Raw genomic sequence first — 23,285 nt, 5'->3', positions numbered from 1 at the left:
CAGGGTGTGAAAAATGATGACTAGTTGGTCCTGGGTTATGCTCCCTATCCCCGTCGCTTATCAGCACCATTCATGTAACTTTTTTATCAGGGATGTCAATCTAGTGATCATGGCGAGTGAAACTGGTTGGTTAACCTGTCAGTCTCTGATAAGTTCTGCTGAGGCACACGTCCAACCTGGATCTTTACTCCAAACATGTTTACAGTCAGTGGAAGCATCCGTGCTTTTCCTCCACCAGAGATTAGCCAGTCCTTCACAATCATCTGTCCTTAAAGCCTGAGATCTGTCTGCAAGATCTCCATCCGCCGTGTGGATGTGGAGGTTTCAGCTTACGGAAGATTATCTTGCTTCTTTACAAGCTGATCCAAGAAGAGCACATACACAATCTGTTGCCTTGGGCATGTCAATCAATCGTGTGTGTGTGTGTGTGTGTGTGTGTGTGTGTATGTGTGTGTGTGTGTGTGTGTGTATGTGTGTGTTATTACTGCAGGATTTGCTGGCACACCGGGGTACCTGTCCCCTGAGGTATTGAGGAAGGAGGCATATGGCAAACCTGTGGACATCTGGGCCTGCGGTGAGTTGTACAAAGAGACACAAACACACATCACACACATACTGGGTTTTCCTAGGGCGTACACAAGAAAACAGAAACGCACTGAAGCACATTTTCTAAAAAAAATCTGTGTGTGTTTTTGTGTGTGTGTGTCCATATGTGTTTTTGTGTGTCTCAGGGGTGATCCTCTACATCCTGCTGGTGGGTTACCCTCCTTTCTGGGATGAGGACCAGCACAAGCTGTACCAACAGATCAAGGCTGGGGCTTACGATGTGAGTCTCCTCTCCTCTCCTCTCCTCTCCTCTCCTCTCCTCTCCTCTCCTCTCCTCCCCTCCCACTGCCCTCATTCCGTTTGGCAGCAGTTACGTAACTTAGTCACCTCATTCATATTTCAGGGGGTGCAAGAGAGGGAGCCTCACCTTAGATCACTTTAAAGCTCATGCCAAATAGAGAGTGAGAGAGCGAGAGAGAGTGGTGGTGGGGGGGGCTGGCTGACTCTCTGGCTCCGGGCTCATAGGACACATTTATGTCTGCAAACAACACGACCTGCAGGGTTTTATTTCAAATTTCCCGTTGTTGTACTTTGACTCCTGATATGGTGCACAAACACGCCCACAGTCGCTACTTTGCTACAGGAGCATGTGTAACGCTTATTTTTTAATCAATTAATCTAACTGATGATAATAAGAATAATAAGAACAATAATAATAATATTAATAGACTATTTGTCAGATGCCTGATTAAAAAAATACTGGACCTCAAATTCAAAAGGATTGCTGTGACTCACAGATTGATTTTATCTCTGTGTGTCAGAGCAACCCTTTCCCTGAACTGGAGAATCAGTATTATTACTTGAGTACTTAAAACAAGCAGGGTGAGCTAAACAACAGGACGAACTCCTTCAAAGCATAAATTAACAATTTGTGAGAAGGCACTACAGACGTCTACTTCTTAAGGCCAGTTCAGATCAATGATTCGCAATGAGACTGGATGCCAAAAGAGTCCCCTGACATCTGATCGTAAACATTCTAAAAGTGGGCCGTTCACATCAATGCAACGCAACACACACAGACACAGCTGACCGTCTCCATAGCAACGACACATTGACATACCCCAATACTTCTGCGTTAATATGACAACGTTAGTTAATCCTATAACGTTAGTATTAGGCCCAGGTTACATGTATTATCTAGCTGGATTTCTGTTATCGTTATAAAAAGAAGTGGATGACAGTGACAGTGACATGCTCGCGATGTTTGCTGTAACATTGACTAATAAACATCAAAGACAGAGAGTTTGGAAAGAGAGGATCTGGAGCCGTCTTTGGCTACTGCAGCGCCAGAGACGGGGTGCTACGCCAACTTATGCTGTTTCCTGATTGGCTGAAGTGAAATAGCTACATCGTTCAGTTCTAAAACTGCATTTGGAGATTTGACAAGTCAAATCTTCTGCAACTCCAGGCAACGGCTTCAGACGCTCTGCAACTAACCAGTTCCCACCGCTGCAGTTTTCTCTGCAACATTCTGAAACTGTTTTGTTTTGTTGCGAATCATTGATCTGAACTGGACTCCCCAGCGCTCCCCAGAACGTGGCGCCCTAGGAGACGCCTGTATCACCCAATGTCTTGAGCCGCACCTGGTTCTAACCCCTATTTTGACAGCCAGAGATGAGTGACAAGATCCGTTTCTGCACGCACATAACTTTACTGTGCTCCAGCTCTTAACTCAGCTCTCTTGTCGACACACGTTATACAAATCAACGTATTTCCGTAATCGATGGCATCGATTACATCGAAGAGTCGCCCCAGCCCTACCTGGGTTCATACCTGGCCTCACAAATCAGCTTACTTTTAATAAATAATTATGTAAAAACTCTATATTCAAGATATTAAACACTAAAAAACTACAACTTTGAGCTCATGACACATCGTTATCATCGGAGACCTTGATCTATAGAGCACTTTTCAAAATTCAAGTTACAGCATGCTTCGCATAGGCAGCGAAATAAAACAAGCAGGTCATAAAATCATAAGCAAAAGCAAATAGTAATAAATAATTATTTGACATAAAATACAATTAAAAGATTTTTTTAAAATTTAAATTCATTAAAGTGTATTTAAGTAAAATTGGCTTCCCCATGTGACTGAATGTAGGCTGCAACTGTCCATTACGTTTATTGTTGATCGTATTTTGATGATTATTAAAAAATAATGCTCAAAGATGTTTATTTACAATGGTACAAAAGAGAGAAATGGAACAAAAGGTAGACTAAACTATTGATAAATTAATTGCTTCAGCTCTACCATTAATAATAATTAAACGTGTGGTTCTTCTCATCCCGTTAGTTTCCTTCCCCCGAGTGGGACACAGTCACCCCAGAGGCCAAGAACCTGATCAACCAGATGCTGACCATCAACCCAGCCAAGAGGATCACTGCTCAGGAGGCCCTCAAGCACCCATGGGTCTGCGTAAGTGCCCCCTATCTGAGTTATTCCTGGAAAAGACTCAAACAAGTGGTTTGATTACAGAACACACAAAAACCTTAATTATTAACTGATTTCTTCTTTAACCTCTGTTTGTCCTCCTCTTCCTCTACTCCTCCTCGTCTTCTTCCTTCCCTCAGCAACGGTCCACAGTGGCGTCTATGATGCACAGACAGGAGACCGTGGAGTGCCTGAAGAAATTCAATGCCAGGAGGAAACTCAAGGTCTGCTTGCATGCTCACTCTCTCCCACGTCTCCCTCTTCTGATGTAATGAGCTAATGTGCAGGATAAAGGGAACACTTGTCAAGCATGTACTGATTTCCTGTAATGTTTGTGATCTATAAATTCTCGTTGTAGCATAAAGGTAAGTGTAAACTATAACTTTTGTTTTCTGCAGATAAGGCACTTTAGATCCATCTTCTCCTACATGCATAGTTTCAACTCTACGCTGATTTGTTGCTGATATTTTGTGTGGACCAAACGTACTCACTGGGGCATGTCACTGTTACCCTTCTGCTTTCAGCCAGTCCTGGCATGGCTCACATAGCAGCACATGGGCTGCTGGAAGCAGAAGCGCAGGTGGCTTCAGGCAAATGTTGGACCATTAATCCAACATGCTATTAGCAGGAACCAACCGTCTCTGGCTTGTCACATTTAGACAAACGGAATAGGGACTCGGAAAACACGGACAAATCCCAGAATTTATACAATAATTTAAGACCAGCTCCAGTCATGTTATAAAATGCTCTGCTTGACTTGCTTGCTTGTCTGATGATGATGATGAACGCAAAATACGTTTAATTACCTTGTAAAAATCTTCCCAAGACATCTCCTCCTTCTCCCTCATTAAAAATTCCTGAATCTGCACAGGCCCCGCCCACTATGTTCTTCGTTTCTCCTTTTGTAAAATTACAGCCGAAAACAAAACACGTCTCTGCCATCGTTTAGTGGCAACTTGTTGAAACTTAGCGAGCTTGAAATGTAGTAATTATTAGTAGTAACGTTAGCGTTTGTAGTCAGTAGTGAGTTTGCAAAAGTTACGATGACGGTTAGAGCTGGCACGCGCATCGCCAAAGTGGTTGCCATAGGTTGCGCATGATGATATGCATAGTGTCACCCCGTCCATTAACGGGATTGGCTCCTTAGGTTTGTGATGTCTCAAATGGGGCTGGGTTTAAAAAAAAGATTTTTCTGATTCAAATTGATTCTCATTTGCATGACCCAATATCGATTCATAAATCTCGAGATCGATCTTTAAAAATATGTAAAAACGTGTCTGATCACTCACATTTCTGAGCGCTCCTGAACGCAGCACGCCTCAGGGCATCCCCTCGAAACACGGCAGCGAGGGAGACATGCCCGGACTTGTTATATAATAATAATATTATAATAATATATAATATGTAAGTTAGTTCTGCACTGATGTTTATGTTACTCTCTGTTAGCGTTGGCTTTGGCCGCAAGTGTATTTTCGGCATGTTGTGTTACAGTAGGCCTTTCCCTATAAGTCTGTGTGGCTTTGTTCTTCGCGCTGTGAGATCTCGTGGCCAAATCACGTTGAAGCCCAGTTCGTTTAATCAAAACCATGAGCCAGATGTTCAGACTAAAAATCTGAAGTGGAAAAAAAGTTAATGAGCTGTCTGATTCATAACATTGTTAAATTGTGTTGACTGCTGTGTGTTGGTCATGTTAAATAAAAAGTACATGATGTGACTTCTTCAGGGTCAATTCTTAAACATTAAACATTTTATAATTCATAATGCACCAGGTTAGAGGAGCACTGATATTGTAACTGAAATACCCCTAACACAAATCGAATCGGATCAGAAATCGAATCAAATCGGGACCCTGTGAATCGGAATCGAATCGAATTGAGAAATTCATATCGATACCCAGCCCTAGTCACAAACCTGCCAATCCGAAAACGTGTTGTTCAGCCTGTCCTTGGTACACTGCAGTTTAAAAGCAGACAGGCCCAGCCATGGAGATGACTGCTGATGTTGTCCCTGATATGTCTTGTAGCACATGAAGAACACCACATGGAGATGTTTACAAGGTTAAACACTTAATGTTCACTGGAGGGGGGCTTTAAATACAGTGTTCTTAATAGAGCGGCTTTAACCGTGTCGTCAGACTGTGAGGCGTGATGTCATCTAGGGGTGTAACGGATCTCTAAACTCGCGGTTTTTGAGTCACGGATGAGATCATATTATAGAACAGGATATTTCTAAAACCTTTTACGAAAGGACTGTCATTCTTCATCTAAATATTTAATATCAGTATCTGTGGGAGTACCTACAGTACCTTCACTGAACATCACACACTCACAACATAAATCCTTCTGTGGGCTCGTCACAGGCTTTCGAACAAACTGTGAGCTTCCGTTCCCGGCACAGCGTTCTGAATCTAACTTTGTGTTAGAAGGGTGACATCAAGTTAATACCCACACATTACTGCGGGCTGTGGGACAAAGTTACGTGCATTAAGAAATCTGGATGCCCCGAATTAAGATCAAAACAAAGAAACATGGATGTGCTTTTTCTTTGCAGCATTACTATCCTATAAATTCAACACCTTTATGATAGAGTGGCAGCTCAATTTCACTATTCAGACATTAAGTATACCATCAGCCTCCGCAGCTCTTAAATACCGCGGTCTATTTGTAATTCAGTGCCATTTTTATAGCCCTATAAAAAGTCATCAGCTCACGTTATAAATGATGTCTCCAGAGAGCTAAGTGTCGAGATAAGCTGCGTTCAATCTGTCTCTCTTCTTTTACTCTCTGTGTTTCTGTCTGTGTCTTTTTAACGTCTTATATTTGTGGTTCCCTCTTTAGTGCTAAGCAGTGATTCTCTCAGTGATGTTACAACACTCAATACTACATTTTTCCTTCTCTCTGGTCATAAAGTTTAGCTTTTACCTGCTGGGTTTTTTCCAGTTGAGACCCCTCTTGTTGTAAGAACGGCACATTTAAAAGCTTCACTCGAACAGATGTTGGTTGAATCATTACTGACAGCGGTACTTGACATCGATCAGTGACAGAAGGAGGCAAAATGACTCCTCATTAAAATACAAGTGTTAACATGTTTTTGTTACTGATTGAAATTGAATTGTTCTCTTCTCAGGGGGCCATTCTTACCACCATGCTGGTTTCTCGAAACTTCTCTGGTAAGTGTTGTTTGGACGTAACTCTTGTATCCCCCATAACTAAATATGTTTCTGTGCACATGGCTATTGTAGGGGTTTTATCGCCTGCATGCCAGTTTTACTGCTTTACGTAACACTTACACACTAAGGGAGACTGTGTGTGTTTATATGATCAGTCTGTAACAGTCAGTTTAGTTTAGAGGAACATGCTGCCGTTTTGTAGAACTCTGCGGCTCCTAAAGCCCAGTTCAGATCAATGATTCGCAACGCAACCAAACAATGAATGTTGCAGAGAAAATTTCAGCGGTGTGAACTGGTTAGTCGCAGAGCGTCTGCAGCTGTTGCGTGGAGTTGCAGAAGATTTGACAAATCTACCAATGCAGTTTTAGAACAGAATGATGGAGCTATTTCACTTCAGCCAATCAGGAAACAGCATAAGTTGGTGTAGGCACCCTGTCTCTGGCGCTGCAGTAGCCAAAGATGGCTCCAGATCCTCTCTTTCCAAACTCTCTGTCTTCGACGATAACAGAAATCCAGCTAGTTAATACAACCTGGGCCTACTACTAACGTTATAGTGTTAACTAAGTAGTGGGGTATGTCAGTGCGTCGTTGCTATGGAGACGGTCAGCTGTGTTGCGTTGCTTTGATGTGAACGGCCCAGTTTTAGAACGTTTACGATCGGATGTCGAGGGATTCTTTTGGCAGTTGCATCCAGTCTCGTTGCGAATCATTGATCTGAACTGGCCTTAAAAGTGACATTATAGTGTTAAAGTATTGTGAGCATATTGCTTTAAAGCATCAGAGGGAAATTTAGCATGTCTTTGATCTCCAGCGGAAAAGACAAACTCATATCAGACCTTTATTCTGATGTCGTGTTCTGCTAAACGGTGGCATGTACCTTGTAAACAGAGCTGGTAGCAGTAAATTTGTCTCCCTTGACCAGAGAGAGACATTTATATTTTTAGAAAGATTATGCTTTGCATGCTCTCAAAAGCAAACTCCCATTTTCACGTCATCTCTTTGCAAATTCAGTGTTTCCCTTTTCCTTCAGTCGTGTATTTCTTTTTAGGGAGAAATATTAGACCCGTGTGGTGGATAATGGTCTTCTTTTCAAAACACTTAATATATTCAGCTGCCTTTTAGATACATTTTAAATTAATATCATATTCAGTACTGTGAAATATCAGTTTTGATGTCTGCCCAAAAAACTTAAATGCTTACATAACAAGCAAGTAGTCAGATGTGCAGTTATTCCCACTTCAGACACAGTTGCCCTGTTTCTCTTCTTACTGTCTGATGTTTGAGCTCAGGAAAAAGATCCACACCTTCCACTGATTTCCACCCTCGATTACAAACAGCATCAATACAGAGATGAAAAAAGATTCAAATTTGTGCCGGATAATGTGAATGATCGTGCAAGGCATTTGACATATTCAAACTACTTTCATTTTTCAACTCGAGCAACCAGGTGAGATGATGTGTCGCGAAAGCCTGTCAGATCTCTCTTTTCTCCCTAAGAAATGGTCGATCCAAACCACCATGTTTGTTGGTCTCATTTTGCAGAGGCGCGTGAATTGAGACTTTTTGCAATTTCTGAATCATGATGCCGGTATTTCTGCATCCTTTAAACCTGTGAATTGCAGTTAAATCAAAGCAAATCTGCTTGTTTTGGTTTCATGCTGCCAGATTTTAGTATCATATACTAGATTTAGTGAAAGTGGCACAGGCTGGAGAAAGATGGACATGTGCTCTGCTTAACACCTGTAGTTGGTGTCCATCTGAGAAATCATCGCACCTATCGTACCTAGCAGGTGACCAAACTGGGCACTGGTGAATTTCAAGTAGCTGGAAGCAGCAGTAAAGTTAATCCAGATTCAGGGGGGAATTCACTAAGAATGAATTGCGGCCGCTGATGGCACCATAAATTGCGCATAATTTGCCCCCGCTGATTGTGTAGAGGAGTTGTCTGCACCTGCACTCTCTGCTGCACGGTGCTGCGCACTCAGGCATTAACTGAGCTCCACCCTGACGGAGCTCACCTCCATGCACAGATCAATGATGAGCAGGGAGAGGAAGGGGCAGCTCTTTGAAAAGTTTATTGTAAAGCTAGTTTAACGGTCTGTAACGCAGCTTCATTTTTTAAATGAGCTCCAGACCGTCTGTGTGCCCGCGTGCGATGCTCAACCCTGGACTGATAATAATAATAATGAGAATATATTATTAAGAGAAAAACGCTGGTGTTTGTGAATTAGACACTTTTTGCCATGAGGTCCATTACATAGAAAGAGGAGAAATTTGCCCCGAATGTTTGCGTAATGACTCACTTACATATGCACAAGCGGCACCGGAGCTCTGCAGCGCACTTGTGCATTCAAGATTCAACCCTCTGCGTGTGCTTCGAGAATGAGGAGGAGTCTTTTTAGGTCATTTGCACAGGTTTAGTCCTTTAGTGAATTCCCCCCTTAGTTCCTTGAAAATGCTGTGAAATCCACCGAGCTGTGTGCGCCTCCGGATAAAAATGAAAAATACACTTACCATATAATCTGAACAGAGGTGGGAAGTAACAAAGTACAAATACTTTGTTACTGTACTTAAGTTGATTTTTCAGGTATCTGTACTTTACTTGAGCATTTATTTTCTGACAACTTTTTACTGTTACACAAACTTTCGACTCCTTACATTCTCAAAACAGGCTCGTTACTTTAGTTTTAATGCATGTGAGGGGAATTATCGGTTATTTTTACTTCACGTCTCTGCACGCTGCCGTCCCAACATCAAGACTGATTTCAAAGCTGTAAAAAATGATCCAGGTGCTCATTTGGGACCTCAGTTCAGTTCAGTCTTTATTATTCTGTCTGAAAAAGCAGACAGTGTCCAGTGATAAACGATCGTTATCAACAGAGGTATCGTGTATCGCTGACGCTCAAAATTCTGGTGCTGTTACAACTCTAGAACAAAGTTAATGTTCATTATGAGCAGTATTTTATTTTATTTTAAGCTAGAATGTTTAAGTTTAATCGTCTTTGAATTATTATTATCATTATTATTATTATTGTGAGGTTTAGTTAGCTTTGCACAGAAGTGCTCGGTAAAATGTCCTTCAGAGGAATACTTTAGTACATTTCAGAGCCTTTACTTTCTTACTCTTACTTGAGTAAAGGAGTTGAATCAGCTCTTTTTTTTTACACAAGTATCTGTACTTCTACTTAAGTGTAGAATGTGTGTACTTTTGCCACCTCTGAATCTGAATGCACCTTAAAAGCCTGACACAAATGCCCTTTGAACTACTGAGGCCATGGGAGGCTACATGTCTTTTCAGCACTCTGAACTTTCAGGAGGAAAATACGGGGAAACACTGAATTTGATCAGCAAGCCGTGGATGCATTCATGTCTGTGCACTTGTCTTTGAATCTGTGTGACCGATGAAACTTTCTTAAAGGTCTAAAACGATTTTCAATCTTTGCTTTAATCTCTGAAAAGTATTTACAACTTTGTACGACTTTACCCTCCATCTCTTGAAGCTGCCTCAGAGACACAAAAGACTTAGAAATAGATGAGTTAAAATAGTTAAGACCAACTTTTGACGACTTCTGAACAAAAAAACAAGACGTTTCACTGACACATTTCGAGCGTTGTTGCCGTCAGTGAAATAGGACATCATTCCCATTGAAAGACACGTCAGAATTTGTTTGAATGTACTTGAACTAAACTGTTTTGTAGACTTCATGAGTGACTGACATTTACCTCTGAAATTATTCAGGTTGTAATCACAGAGTGTTGGAAGAATTCAGATCCGTTCTTTGATCATTGTTGAACTTTTGTTTTAATGAAATCGATACCACTGTGCGTTCTTCTACAGTGTGTGTGTGTGTGTGTGTGTGTGTGTGTGTGTGTGTGTGTGTGTGTGTGTGTGTGTGTGTGTGTGTGTGTGTGTGTGTGTGTGTGTGTGTGTGTGCTAGCTTGCTGCTTCAATAAACATGACTCACAGCAGTCACTCTGACACAGAAAGCCTTGCAATGGGGAACAATCTGAATATCACTGAAACAACCACTAAGCTATCTAACGCACACACACACACACACACACGCACACACACGCACACACACACTGACCCAGGTGTGTGTCCTGGCTGCGTCACAGCGTTTTCTCGCTTGCTTTCCTCTTTTTAGGAAGCAGCGCTCCATTGTGAGAGTGAGGTCATCCTTAAATGAGTCAGAGAGAGGATGAGAAATAACTCGGGAGTAAAAAGAAGATAAGAGGAGGGCCTTCAGTAAAAGATACTGTTTACTATATCCTCATCGTATATTATGAATCATGCATTATACTGATGACACAGAGGCGGTTATTTTCGCCTCCAAATGGCGATGCCATTTCTTCTAGTATTCATACCATATGAGGTCAAAGGGATGTTGCTTATAAACGTTTATATTAGTGCTGCACAATAAACCATAATTAATTCTTCATCGCGATATAAAAAGGTGCTGAAAACACCTCTCAAAGCTGTGTTAATTTTGGCAGCTGTTTTAGATTTAGAAGTCGCTTTCCCACTGCTCAAAAAACCCACTAACACTCGGCTTTTTTGCTTAGTGGGAAAGGTTACTATCGGCATTCAGACCCGGGTCAAATGACTCTGCAGTAGACCCGGGTAATTATCGCTTCGGCTCCGATCAGCATCGATAGGAACACAAAACCCGGGTCGACACGCTAATCTCCGCCCCCTCTCCGGCACAATGCTATGCTCCATCTGTAACTTCTACGACTCCTCGTCGTCTCAGCTACAAATTCCGTTTGATGCACAGACTGAATGAGTAATAGATAAAACAAAGACCTAACCACCGTAACATCTTTACCGTTTACTAACTCTGTTTCAGGCGTGTTTGTCACGTCAGAATGTGACGCAGCAGAAAAGAGACCAACAGGAGTATACTTCACTGGCAATGGGAAACGAGACACTTGGCATTTATAAGCGGGTCCACCCGGGTCTGAAAAATCCGTGTCAACACGCTAATTTCGGTGGGAAAGGGGTATCAGTCTTTTACTCACATTTTAGTCATTTTTAGTGTCAGTCTAGTCTTAGTAAAATAAAGTAATCACATTTTATTCATTACTTTTAGTCAAAACATTTCTCTGTTGAGAACAACCCCCCCCCCCCTTTTTCTGTGAGCGCGCTCAGAGCCTGACACAGAAAGTCGACAGAGAAACCACCTTCGTGATACCCGTTATCTCTAACTGGTCTTCAGAGATTTTATTATCAAAGATCTATTTTTAGCTCGTCAACGTTTCGTTCTTGTCATGGAAAAATAATTGTTGATGAACAAAATTAACACTGTTTCAAACACTTCCTCAAGCACAGTAAATACAAAAAAAGATTTTTCACATGCCACCTGACACACTCAGCATGCAGACCAGTCAGGCCAATCAGATGAAGCTGCAGCCAACCGTCTGCTGCCCCCTCATTGGTTCATGTCTGTTTGGTAAGCTAGCACGATGAGGGCTGAGGGCAGAGAGTGTAAAGATGTTGTAAAAAAGAAGAAGAGCACTTCAGTTAGAAGGAATTATTTGGGATTAAGGAGAGACACAGGTTACAAACATGCAGAACAGCAAAAAAAACAGGACCTAGGATGCACGCTTCAATTTATATCTATGTATTGCACAGCATATCAGCATCGACATCACAGACTTTAATCATATTTTGAAGGCCTATTTAATGTGAATCAATGCTGTATAATGTGTTCACTGTCTGTCTTAGGTGAATATGCTCCTTCCAATGCATTAAATAGCTTGAAAGGGAAGATAAGAGAACACCAGATATAGAAAACTCCGCCTCCCAGCAGCCTTAGCTTGGTCATGTGACACTATTCAAAGCACATCTACTTCTGTAAATACAATATTTTGCTGACAGTTATTAAGGTCGTCGAGCACTGCCAATCTAACATTTACTAACAGTGATTTATTCTGTACCGTCCTCACCATCATCATCATCGTAACAACTAACGCTTGTTTCAGGAACACATAGAGACTAAATGAAAGCTTTGAATATTCTCAGATGTAGTTCTCAGATTTTCTGTTGATCCTTCTGTCTGAATAAGTAAATGTTAACAGTCTGTGTAAATGAATTAACCCGTTAACCTTTTTCTCCAAACTAATGAGCCCTGTTTGTCTCGGCCTTTTTGTGTCTCACCTTTTCTTTCTTTTGCCCCCCCTCCTCCCGCTGTGTCTCTGACTCACCCCTACGTCTCACCTTCTTCACTTCTACCCTTCTATCCAAATGTCACCCCACCCTCTCTCCATCTTTACCCCTCCTTGTTCCACATCTACCTTTCCTCCTTGCCTCTTAACTCTCTTTCATCACGTGTGACTGGGCATTGGACTCTTAAACAGTGGGCAGCAGGCAGACCACCGCTCCGGCCTCTGTCACTGCGGCCGCAGCAGCAGTGGCTGCAGCCGCCGGCACCACCGCGGGGCTGGTGGAACAAGGTAGCGTGGTGGCTCACCCAGCGCACGCCACCCCTCACCCCCTTCTCTCTTCCTGTGTCTTACACTTAATTCTTCCTCTTCTTCTACTCCCTCTTTCATTTCTCTCTACCCCCCCCCCCCGAGCTCAGAGCATGATGGCTAACCGCATTTAGCATTAGCTTTGTTTCCATCCAACTACTTGGCAGGTTTTTATACAACCATTCAATACATCACCAAAAATGCAATGAAGTGCTTTTTTATCCACTGATTCAAGGCACATCAAGTTTTTTTGAATGTTAGAACCATCAGAAAGATAGGTAAAAAAAATATTCTCAAGTGTAACGTGATTGGGAACGTTTTGTTATTCAGCTGTTGTCAGCCATATTTTATACTTTAATTCAAGGACTGTGTTTAATAAAGCTGATGATCAAACCACCACAGCTGCAGAGAGTGGCAGACGTTACGGCTTTTTAAGGAAACCACAAATTTAAACCTACGTCAAAGTTTAAGGGGACAAAACGTGCCCCTGTCGCTATTTCTTGCCGTTGATGAAAACATCTTCCGCATCATTTTTTGGAGATGTTTATTAAAAACTTCAGTTCCCATTTACTCATTCTACGTTTATGCTTCACTGTACGTAACAGACTTGGTTGGAAGCCCAGCTACTAATGTCATTTTCCACCTCACTGCTCCATCACCTCCTCTGTGGGATGTGATTGGTTGGCTGTCATCGCCACTGACCCGTATTCATCCCATCATCGTCATCTCGCGACGCAGCCACAGAGCATGGCCTCAACCCAACCAACCTGCTGTCCTGTCTCTCTGTTTCTCTTTCTTTCTTCTATCTTTTTCCCGTCACATCACCAACACACTTTACCTTTTCGATATTCTGTCCTTTTCTACCTCTCAGGTCACTTTCCTATAACGTCACCAGCATCTCTCCCACTTTCCTCCTCTCTCCATCATGATTCCATTTCTTCATGACTTTCTCTCTCATTTCTCCTTTCCTCTCTCTTCTCTTCTTTTCTCTGTCTGACAATGACACTGGAAAGTTTGCCCCCGTCACTTTAAGGATCGATCTGCCCAAGAGCTGTCGTTGAATGCTGCATGGGGCACTGGACTGGTGCATGCGCTGCAACACGGGGAGGGGATTTTGGTGCATGGTGAACACTGTGGAAGAAGCAAGGCTGGGCTGGTTCTCACCAAGTCAGGATCATTTTGAGCTTTGGCTTTAATGTTTCTAAATTGGTTGCAATGAGGATATATCCCATTGTAGACTGTGAATTAATAGTTTATTGCCCCAAGATAAAGGCAAATGTACAACCATTTACTGCGTTGTAGTCTAACTATTTGTTCAGAAAGAAACCAGACAAATTTTAGAGATGCATGCAAAGTAAATGGAGCCCATGGAGATGTAAAAAGTCTGCACAAGTTTGAAATGTTTTAACTGGAGAAGAGGTTGGACACTTATCCCCAAGCTTTCAAACTCTGCTTTACAGAGACCAAAGAGATCATGGCGGGTCATGACAGAAACAACCAGCGTGTCCGATTAGTCTTGAGTCAAACCAAAGACTGTATATAAAGATGGACGACGTGAGTGGAGCCGCCGTAGCCACTCCCCCTAACCAAAACACACACTTAACTTACCGGAAAAAACAGCAAGGATCCCGCTCGCCGGCGTGTTTAACAGCAGAACAGCTTCTCTGTGTTGGTCTGAGGTTAACGTTCACAGGTATGGAAACTTCAATGACTGTAGTGATTGTTTTAGTTACGTCTCCTCTCACAGTTCCTCCTCCACTCTGCTAATCAGGAACAGATCGGCTGCAGGAGCCAGATTGGTCAAGAGAGCTGTCAATCATCCTTTTGACAGCATCAAATAACTAATTTAAACTAGATGTGACAGAAAACACTTGGACATAAATCAGCATGATAAGAACTAACTATAATGTTTGAGAAAAATGTATTTGACGTGTATTTTGATTTTATAGTTTGACGTTTATAGTTTGAGGAGGCGGGCTTTATGAGCTATACTGCAGCCAGTCAGCAGGGGGCGATAGAGAGGGTTTGGCTTCACTTTTGGGGAGCTGTCATGTCGCCATCTTTTTATACAGTCTCTGAGTAAAACACACACACAGATACACTCTCTCAAACACACGTTGTGTCCTTTGCTAGCTTTAAGCTATCGTCTGTACAGCTGGCACATCTGGAGCTAATGGACGAGGACTGCACAGACTCTAGGGCAGTGGTCAGATGACTGCTCAGTTTCTGTCTTAAACACTTGCTTGCTAAGGCCATATAAACTTTTTTAAGGCTAACCTTTGGGCCAGGTCGCCGATTTTTAACCTCAGTCCTATCATGCTATTATGGGGAGCTAATGCCATTATGGTTGAAAAATTATGGTTTCTCTGTGCCTTTGGAGGACGCTATCCTCTTCTCCAATGGGCCCTGGAAAACCTCTGCCATACTACCTAAAACGCATCATCTGGCGGAGGCCAGGGAGCATGCTAAACTACACTTCCTCAATCTAGGACACCCGCCTCTGATGTCATGTCTCTTTGTCGTATTTTACTCCAGCGTCTCTCGCTGGGCCGTTCCTTTCAGAGGGAGGAGCGCAATGCACGCTGGGTGTTGTAGGAATGTAGAATGGGCGAAACCACGAGCTGTTTGTAGAACTTTCTCCACAGCTATGGCGCCAATTTCAAATATTATTGTTTCTATCGATTACAGAGAACACCAGCTTTGATGCAGTGGCCTTTTCCCTTTTTATATATGCAGCTCACAGAAAAACATGCCCGTCCCATTAGAGTCTAATTTCTGCCCCTCTGACGAAAATAAATATAACATTTACTACCCTTTAGCTGTAGCTTTCTACGTCCCTGACTGTCCTCACTAATCTACTCAGCCTCTTTGAATTGAGCTGGAAACAGCTTTTTGCTGTTTTATAGTGTCTATTTATTTATATGTTCTGTACCCCAGATATTAAAACACTAAAGTAAACTAAACCTAATCTGCTTGTTCTGCTTGGGCAGAAAAGAACCCAAGGAATAAAGGACAAAAGGCCTCACGTGACAGCCTAGCGTTGACTTGAGGAGACGGAAGTAGTGGCAGTGTCCTCGTTTATGTGGACCTCTGGGATTCCTCGGTCCTCTCTGTGTACCTCATGCCTTCACGAGGCTCAGATCAAATATTAAAAGTGTGCTGTCTCCCCGTCAGCCTCATTCTGCCTCGCTGGTTTTACCGCGGAAGCTTTGCTCTATCTTACATACACATAAACACTATCATTATCTACTTGACCTCACCCTGTCCTCGCAGAGAAGTATGGTGAATTTATCCTTCAATGTGTAAAATGGTTCTTGAGGACCTCTTGCCTCTCAGTGCCCGATGTCTTATTGCATCTCCGATCGGCTAATTTTAGCTCGTTCGATGACCACATATGAATCCATGCCCATCCTTGCATCGCTCTCACCGTGGTGCATCCTGCCTGTTTTAAAGATGATACATTTATAGTAGTGCTCTTGTTTTTAACCTCTTCCTCCTCTCTCTTCTTGCTTCATGTGTAATTTGTGCCAAGGTAAGGAGCGCCACTTGCTTCTCCGCCTCTGGTTTGAATTAAGCAACCTTTAATTTTTCAGGTTTCCGCTGAGATTTCCTCCTCATCACTGGAAGTTAAGCCATTTTTAGCAGCCTTCACTTCGGGTTCTGTAGACGATCTCTTCTCCGCCCTGACAGAATAATGATGTTTGGGAGAAAAAGCACAGAGAAATACCCTTATCACTTCCATTCTTCCTCTTCTTGCTCTTCATCTCTGCCCCGCTTTCATGCCCTCTCCTCTTCTGCCAAGCCATCAGAGAATACGACAGAATGAACTTGACATGATTCTGACCCCATTTCTTCTCCTCAGTTATATCCAGCCTTTGGAAGGAGCGAGAACAGCACAACAATAAACCATGCTCATTCATGCTGCCCTCACATCCCTCCAGATTACGTAGTGCTTCTTTATCACTTCCTGTCGCTCCTTTCTTGACGCTTAATATGCAAACCTCACTTAAAACTTTTATCAGTCAGGCAGAAAATGTAAAAAAAACAATGGACAAACAGTAGCGTTGATGTATTCTTTGTCCCCTATTTCTCCTCTATTGCTCTCTCAAGTGCTGTTACACTTTTTAGGCGACAGCTAAGTGTGATGGTAAGGATGTGTTTTTACTTAAAACCTCTGTTAAGAAATCCTCAACCAATGGAAGTTCCCATCGAATTCAGCCTTGTGTTGAGAATTCAGTGAAAAAAAACAGTCCGAGAGGAGCTGCGTCTCGTGTTCAGAGAGCAGAAAGAAGGAACGCAAGAAAGCAAGACAGAAAAAAATCTTAGACGGCCAGAAATAGTGTTTTATGTAACGCGGCTGGCTGCTGATGTGATTGCATCTGATTGCACTTTAAATTGCACTCAGACCCTTAAAAAAGTCTCTGTGACGTCAAGGGGAGTCGGAGACAGAGGAGGAGTCTGGGACTTGGACTGGCAGGTGATTGGAGCCAGCGTTTGCCTAAATTAACTTTGCCAGTGCATAATTAATAATAAAAAAGTAAAACTGCAGCCTCGATACAAAACAGAGACTCGCGCTGTTTTTTTAAAGAGGGGGTATTATGTGGTCTCACAGTTTAAGACATACATATAATGTTACAATGTTGGCTGTTCAGACTAAACGTGGGTGAAGTTTCAAATCTGTTTGTTAAAGTATGTTGGAGTAATCCCCAGGCTTCTCAGCTCAGTCTGCAGGCTGCTGTGAACGACAGGTGTCACAGAGTTTTTTCTACAAGCTGCACTTTGTGATGTCACAGAGAGCTGGCTAATCAGAAGAAAGTGGGCTTTCAGGGGCGGGGTTTCTTAAAGGGATAGAGCTGACTGAGTCGTTTCAGGCAGAGGCTGTATGAGGGCCTGCACAGAGCACCAGTGTGAGAAAAATGAGCAGTTTTTTAACTGTAAAGAGTGAAACATGAAGCTTGAAATTAGCATAACACCCCCCCTTTAAGCGTTCATAAGTTTGCTCCTACTTTTCCTGCACAGTGCAACATGGGCTGTATATCTGAACAATATGAGGATATGTGAAATTATAAGGCTGTGAACTGGTTACCTAATATGACAGAAAATAGGGTCAGTAAGAAGTATTTCTCCTGAGTTAATCGCACAGTGCCCCCTGGGCTACAGAGCTTCATGCTGTTTGAGGAGGCTTACTTACGAAATATCTATAGAAGAAATCTTGCAGCATGAACACAACAACAAAAGAGTTTTTTTGCTACTTTTAAAGACAAATGGTTAAATAACATCAACAAATATATATCTAAATTAAGCAAAATGATGCCTTAAAGGACTCACAGGTTTGGTTGAACAGTTGAGAACAGATATCCTTCCTTTGGCTCTTTGGGTCAGCAGATTTAAACACCTCCAGAAGAATGCAGGTTGTGTCGAGAATACGAATCTTTTTTTTTGTAATGTCCTTATTATGAAGACTTAGGAACAGCTTTTATAAATGAAATGTAAGTTAAAAATGTCAAATGTTTTGGTGCACTGACGGCGATGGATAATCTCAAAGATTAAGTCTATTAAATCACTATCTGTCGCCGAAGGAGGTAACACAATGGTGATTGAGCCTATGGCCCACTGATGAAAGCCTTTGCACTTGCAGTATTACAGACCAGCTGGTCTCTGCAAGTGTTGCGAGTAAACAGTAATCTACTATGGCTGAACAAACAAAGAAAAGATGGATGACTACAGATACGACTTCAAAAATAAATGAAAATGAAAGAAACAAACTCGACGCACAGATGAAGCAAACGGTCTAAAAAGGAAAGCGACCGTCAGCCAGGAAAATCAAGAGTTACAGCCGGAGCCAACCGTGGACGTCACACATGCAGCACTGTCTGGATATCTGGGAAGTGCGCTCACACAATTACCGTTTATCGCCACAGGTGCCGCCAAAGAGAACAAAACTTTGAGATTAGCACTTTAAGCAATGACAAAATAAAATAATTCAATCAATCAATCTTTTAGAATGTACAGTACAAATATTTTTGGACATCAAGTCTGTCCCGAGTTATTCACAACCTGTGGTCATTTGTGGCTCACAGATAAGGATGTGTTAGGTATCATTTTGTTCACTGATAGAGAAAACTGTTGAAACTTTTCTTTGCAGTCACAGAGACTCTACAATGTTTTACTTTTAAACATATATAATACCAACATATATTCAGCCTAAATGGAAATATAATTTCCTGTTTGCCAGAGGACATTTCCTGTTTGTGTGTGTTCAGGGTTGGACAGTACTAACAAGAGACAGTTTTGCCTTAAGCCTTAAAATTACACACTTCTGCTCGTCTAATCTCGGCAAAATCTGGTATCTCGTTAGCGTTAATCCTTTCTACATCCTCGCAGACACGCCCGCAGGCTCCCTGACTCAACATAACAAGGAGCCTGGCTCATATTTCCGATCCCCTCTGGGTGAGCCTGTATCTATCCAATGCAATTGGACCACCTTGCTATCCGTGCCTTAGCAGTGAAGTCATGGCGAATGCCCTGCGGACCGTCTCCCGTTGTCTTCACGCTGCTTCCACTGTTGTAAGGGATTATGGGTATTATGCTCAGCAGAGCAGAGTGTCTATAGTATCATTCTTCCTCTCTCACCCTCCTCGCTCATTACCCTTCATTAGAGAGCAGACGGAAAACTAATCCTCCTTAAGACCCCCCCTTAGAGTTTTTTAAGGCAGAGCTTTATTGTTTGGGTTTACATGGCGGCCATCTTTGTTTTTCGGCTTCCTCACAGCCACGTTGGAACCTTTTACACGAGAACTGTTGAATGAATCATCGTACATTTTTATTTCACTGACAACATTTTGTATTGTTGAAAGGCAAAGCGTTGAGTTCTGACCCTAAAGCTGTCGTGACGTTAGTCTCAAGCTCATCTCAAGGCCAAGTAGCTTTCCCCTTTAGCATTGAACATCATGGTGCGGAGGTTGCTACATTTCTAAAGCCCCTTACATCACTTGAATGGACCTTTTTTTGTTCATGTAGTGATCTCCAATTGCTTTACAGAGCGTGTGATTGCATAATGAGCTTCATACACACAAGATTCAGTATTCATTGCAGGAAGAGGGTTATTTTTAGAGCACGTCTTGGCTGCATGGCATCACTGGAAGGGAAAATACATGGAAAACAGCACACATCAGCACCCACACGTTTCCCATCATCATTCATAGTAACAACCTGTGTCTTCATTTTGAAGGTTTCGTCACCAAGCATATTAGAAACAGGCTGTTATAGAGCACAAATTGAGGCATCCAATCGGTTCAACCAGCGGAAAAATAGTCCCATTTTTTTCCCAATTATGTACATTACATTTACAAGTGCATGCTGCTTATGTGAGGGGAGTTATTGTGCAGAAGATCAACCACTTATTTCCAGTGCAGACATCCCTCATTTCTACAGGCTTCTTGGTCACGTGAACAGCCCGTGTCACCCCTCAAGCCCAGTCCGCACCCTATCACACACCTTCAGCTTCAGTGTGACGCATCCTCCCGGAGTAGAGGCTGGTCTCGTACCCTCGGTTTTCTCATCATCACCAATCTGTTTAGTTCCTGTGCGTCCATTAGATTAAACCACACACATGGAACCATAGACAAACATATTCGGGAAATACAAGAGTGGTATCTCAAAGAGGGATTGCATGTCCATTTAACCAGCACCTAAGTGTGGTAGTCAGTAAACCAACACCTCTTCTATAGTAACAGATTGATAAATAACTCAGACTGTACACATGAGATGGATTCTGGAGCTGGCAGGGTTGTCTAAAGCTGGAGGAGTCACAATGTGCAACAAGTGTTTTATCAGCAAGGTGCCGAGGTGCCCTTGCTCTTCCAGCCTGAGGCGACAGTAGTGCGCTGAGGCATTGCTTTTTAAAGAGACATTTTTACCACAGAGGTCAATAAAGAACTTTTAACTAATGTAGGTCAAAGCAGATGTTGTGAATGGTTGTTGCCTTCTCTGACTGGTTATGCCCCCCTGTGTTTGTCATTGCAGCAGCTAAGACCTTGCTCAACAAAAAGGCAGATGTCAAGGTAAGTGTCATCACATCTCTACCTCTTGACTCTCTCTGCTTCTTTTTCCAAAGATAGAAAGTCTGCCTCTTCTTCCTCTCTCCTGTTTTTCTCCTCTGCTCCACTATTTGCTTCTTTCCCAATCTGGCTGATCTCACTCTTGCCTACTGTTGCTCTCTTTGTCTCTGCCGTTTGATTGGTTTGCTTCTCACTGATTTTGTGCCTCATTGGATGTGTGATGTATGTGGAGATTGTGGTTTTGTTTTCAGATGGCACAAGTGTGTTTTAGGGCTGCTGGGTTTTAGATATTCACAGCTTTTGTTTTGTAAAAAGCCACAGCCCTACTCTGGATCTGTGTCGGAATACCTGTGTGCTTTTGTGTGTTTGTGCCGGTGTCACCCTGTGTGTCGCCTTCAAGAGCACAAGCCTCAAGTAGCACATCCGTCTTTTATTTTGATTTGGCATTATTCAGCTCACCGTCACCTCTCAGTCTCCATTATTTAACGTAACCATCTGTAAGCCCTCGCCGTTCGTTTTTATCACTTCCTCTGCCTCGCATCCTTCCACTTCTGCCTCTTCCTCCTCTTTCAGTGCTTCCTCTTCCTGCTCACCCCATCTGGTCTTTAACCTCACATTCCTGTTCATCTTTTTTAATGAAGATCTCTCACCATCCCACGCTCACGCATACACACGCCGCAGTAACACATCCCACGCGAAACGTCCGTGAATGTGTGTGCAGCGTGTGCATGCGTGATAGTGTGCAACAAAGCTCCGCACATGGTGTACATGCAAACGAATGTGTTTGCTTCCCAGCATTGTGCGCAATGTCAGGCAGAGCTCTGTGCACATTCACGTGGACATACAGGTGTGTGTGTTTGTGTGACTGCGTGTGTGCGAATACGTCACATTTGTTTGTTCGTTTAAAAATGAGAACGAAAGCGCAAATGGGGGTGTGAGCATGCCTGCACATCGAGCGTGCGTAAGCGCCGGTGTCCGCATGTGTGGTTTGCTTATGTACATGTGCAGCAGCGTGTGAGTGTGTGTGTGTGTGTGTGTGTGTGTGTGTGTGTGTGTGTGTGTGTGTGTGTGTGTGTGTGTGTGTGTGTGTGTGTGTGTGTGTGTGTGTGTGTGTGTGTGCGCGTGCGTGAGTGTGTGTATGCCCACATGCACCCCTCCTCTCGCTCCCTGCTTAGTCGGTTCAGCAGGGAATGTGACTCCGGTTCCAGGAATAGCTGCCAGTCTGGACCCTGGAAACTCAGACGACAGAAATAGACGCTTACTTCCACTGCGGCGCACTCATTGCCTAGCAACAGGCTCCCCACACACTCGCCCCAAACCATTTCCAAAGGCGTCTTCTGCGTTCGCTGGCCTCCCTGATTTCCTCCTCCCCTCCCGTATCTCTTGTTTCTCCTGTTTCTTCCCGCCACATGTCCTTTTTGTCCTCTTGGCGACTTTGACCTCCTCTCCTCGGCCTCTCCTTCTCTTCTTCTCTTTCTCCGTCTGGTTCATTTACGGCACCTGACGCTTTTCAGCTGGAGCACCTGCTCAGCGCAAGCAGGCAGTCTCTCTCTGGCACTAACTACACACCACAATCACCCTCTCATGCTGCCAACTTCTTCCCACAACAGCCAGTCCATTCAGCATTTCCTGCAGTGTTTTATTGATGAAACACGCTGCGTCTGTTCTCTACATGTTGCATTCTTACACGCCGATATGATGGGTAGAAAAACTGATAAACTTCTACAGAACAATCCATCAGAGAGGGAAAAGCTTTCCAATGTCTTGTTTAGGGCTTCACCTCAAAAGTTGAAAAGAGTCAAATATCTGAACTTTACTTGTTTACAGGAACAACAGCACGGCAGTCTTTACAAACTGAATCTCAATATGACTTCATTGTTCCCGAGCTTCTTAACAAGAGTGATCCGCAGAGGTCTCGTCCTTTCCACAACAAACAGACCCTGTAATCACAACAGCTAAAACGCTGAACAAAGCAGTTTTACCTTAGCAATCACTCTTTGGTGGGCTCCAGGTGTCAGGACGACTGCGATATAAGCTGCCTTTAGCTTCTCCTCTCCAAACAAAAACAGAACTGAGTAAAGCACTTTAATGTAAAGAGATTGGTGTCAGTAAGATGCTCCTCGTCGGGGCTTTGGGGACTGTGAGCTGAGCTGGAGCTAACTTTAACTCAGCTTGTGAGGGTTTTTGTATGCAACTCTTTTATTCTTTAATGCGGTGCCAGCCAGGAAGTATCCAGGCAAAGGAAAAGTCACACACTCAACCACACAAAGGATGTTCACCTTAAATGTAAAACAAATTGCCCATACACCCTTAACGAAAGGATACCCTTGTAACAAAACGCCTTAAACACTCTTTTCGTTTTCTAAACATAAGGCAGAGGTACTGAGGCAACCATCAACAATAGTAAAAAATGATCCGCCTGCACTAATCCAGCTAACTCAAACAGCAGCGTTCAACTTGTAAAAAAAACAGTTTCAGTTCATAAATAAAGAACAGCTGCTGCATAAACAGTGATGAACTGTGCAGCATATTTCAGTTCATTCACA

At 42.9% G+C, this 23,285-nt stretch overlaps 1 protein-coding gene across 2 annotated transcripts in view; it reads left to right on the top strand.

The window, feature by feature from the left end:
* The window catches only part of camk2b1 (calcium/calmodulin-dependent protein kinase (CaM kinase) II beta 1), a 93,982-nt gene that overhangs the window by 39,336 nt on the left and 31,361 nt on the right, over positions 1–23,285 (top strand). The window contains exons 8-14 of one of the 2 annotated variants that reach the window (XM_069682542.1): positions 491–574; positions 732–826; positions 2,899–3,021; positions 3,177–3,260; positions 6,163–6,205; positions 12,566–12,661; positions 20,708–20,742. In XM_069682542.1, coding sequence (XP_069538643.1) covers positions 491–574; positions 732–826; positions 2,899–3,021; positions 3,177–3,260; positions 6,163–6,205; positions 12,566–12,661; positions 20,708–20,742 — 560 coding nt within the window. Of the gene's footprint in view, positions 1–490; positions 575–731; positions 827–2,898; positions 3,022–3,176; positions 3,261–6,162; positions 6,206–12,565; positions 12,662–20,704; positions 20,743–23,285 lie in introns of both variants that reach the window. The other variant, XM_069682541.1, reaches the window with a different exon arrangement.

This window comes from Semicossyphus pulcher, unplaced genomic scaffold (assembly GCF_022749685.1).
Source record: "Semicossyphus pulcher isolate SPU_LCO1_2020_fin unplaced genomic scaffold, fSemPul1.0.p SCAF_6, whole genome shotgun sequence".
Lineage (NCBI taxonomy): Eukaryota > Metazoa > Chordata > Actinopteri > Labriformes > Labridae > Semicossyphus > Semicossyphus pulcher.
Note: the sequence above shows the minus strand (reverse complement) of the source record. Positions and strands in the feature narration are given on the sequence as shown.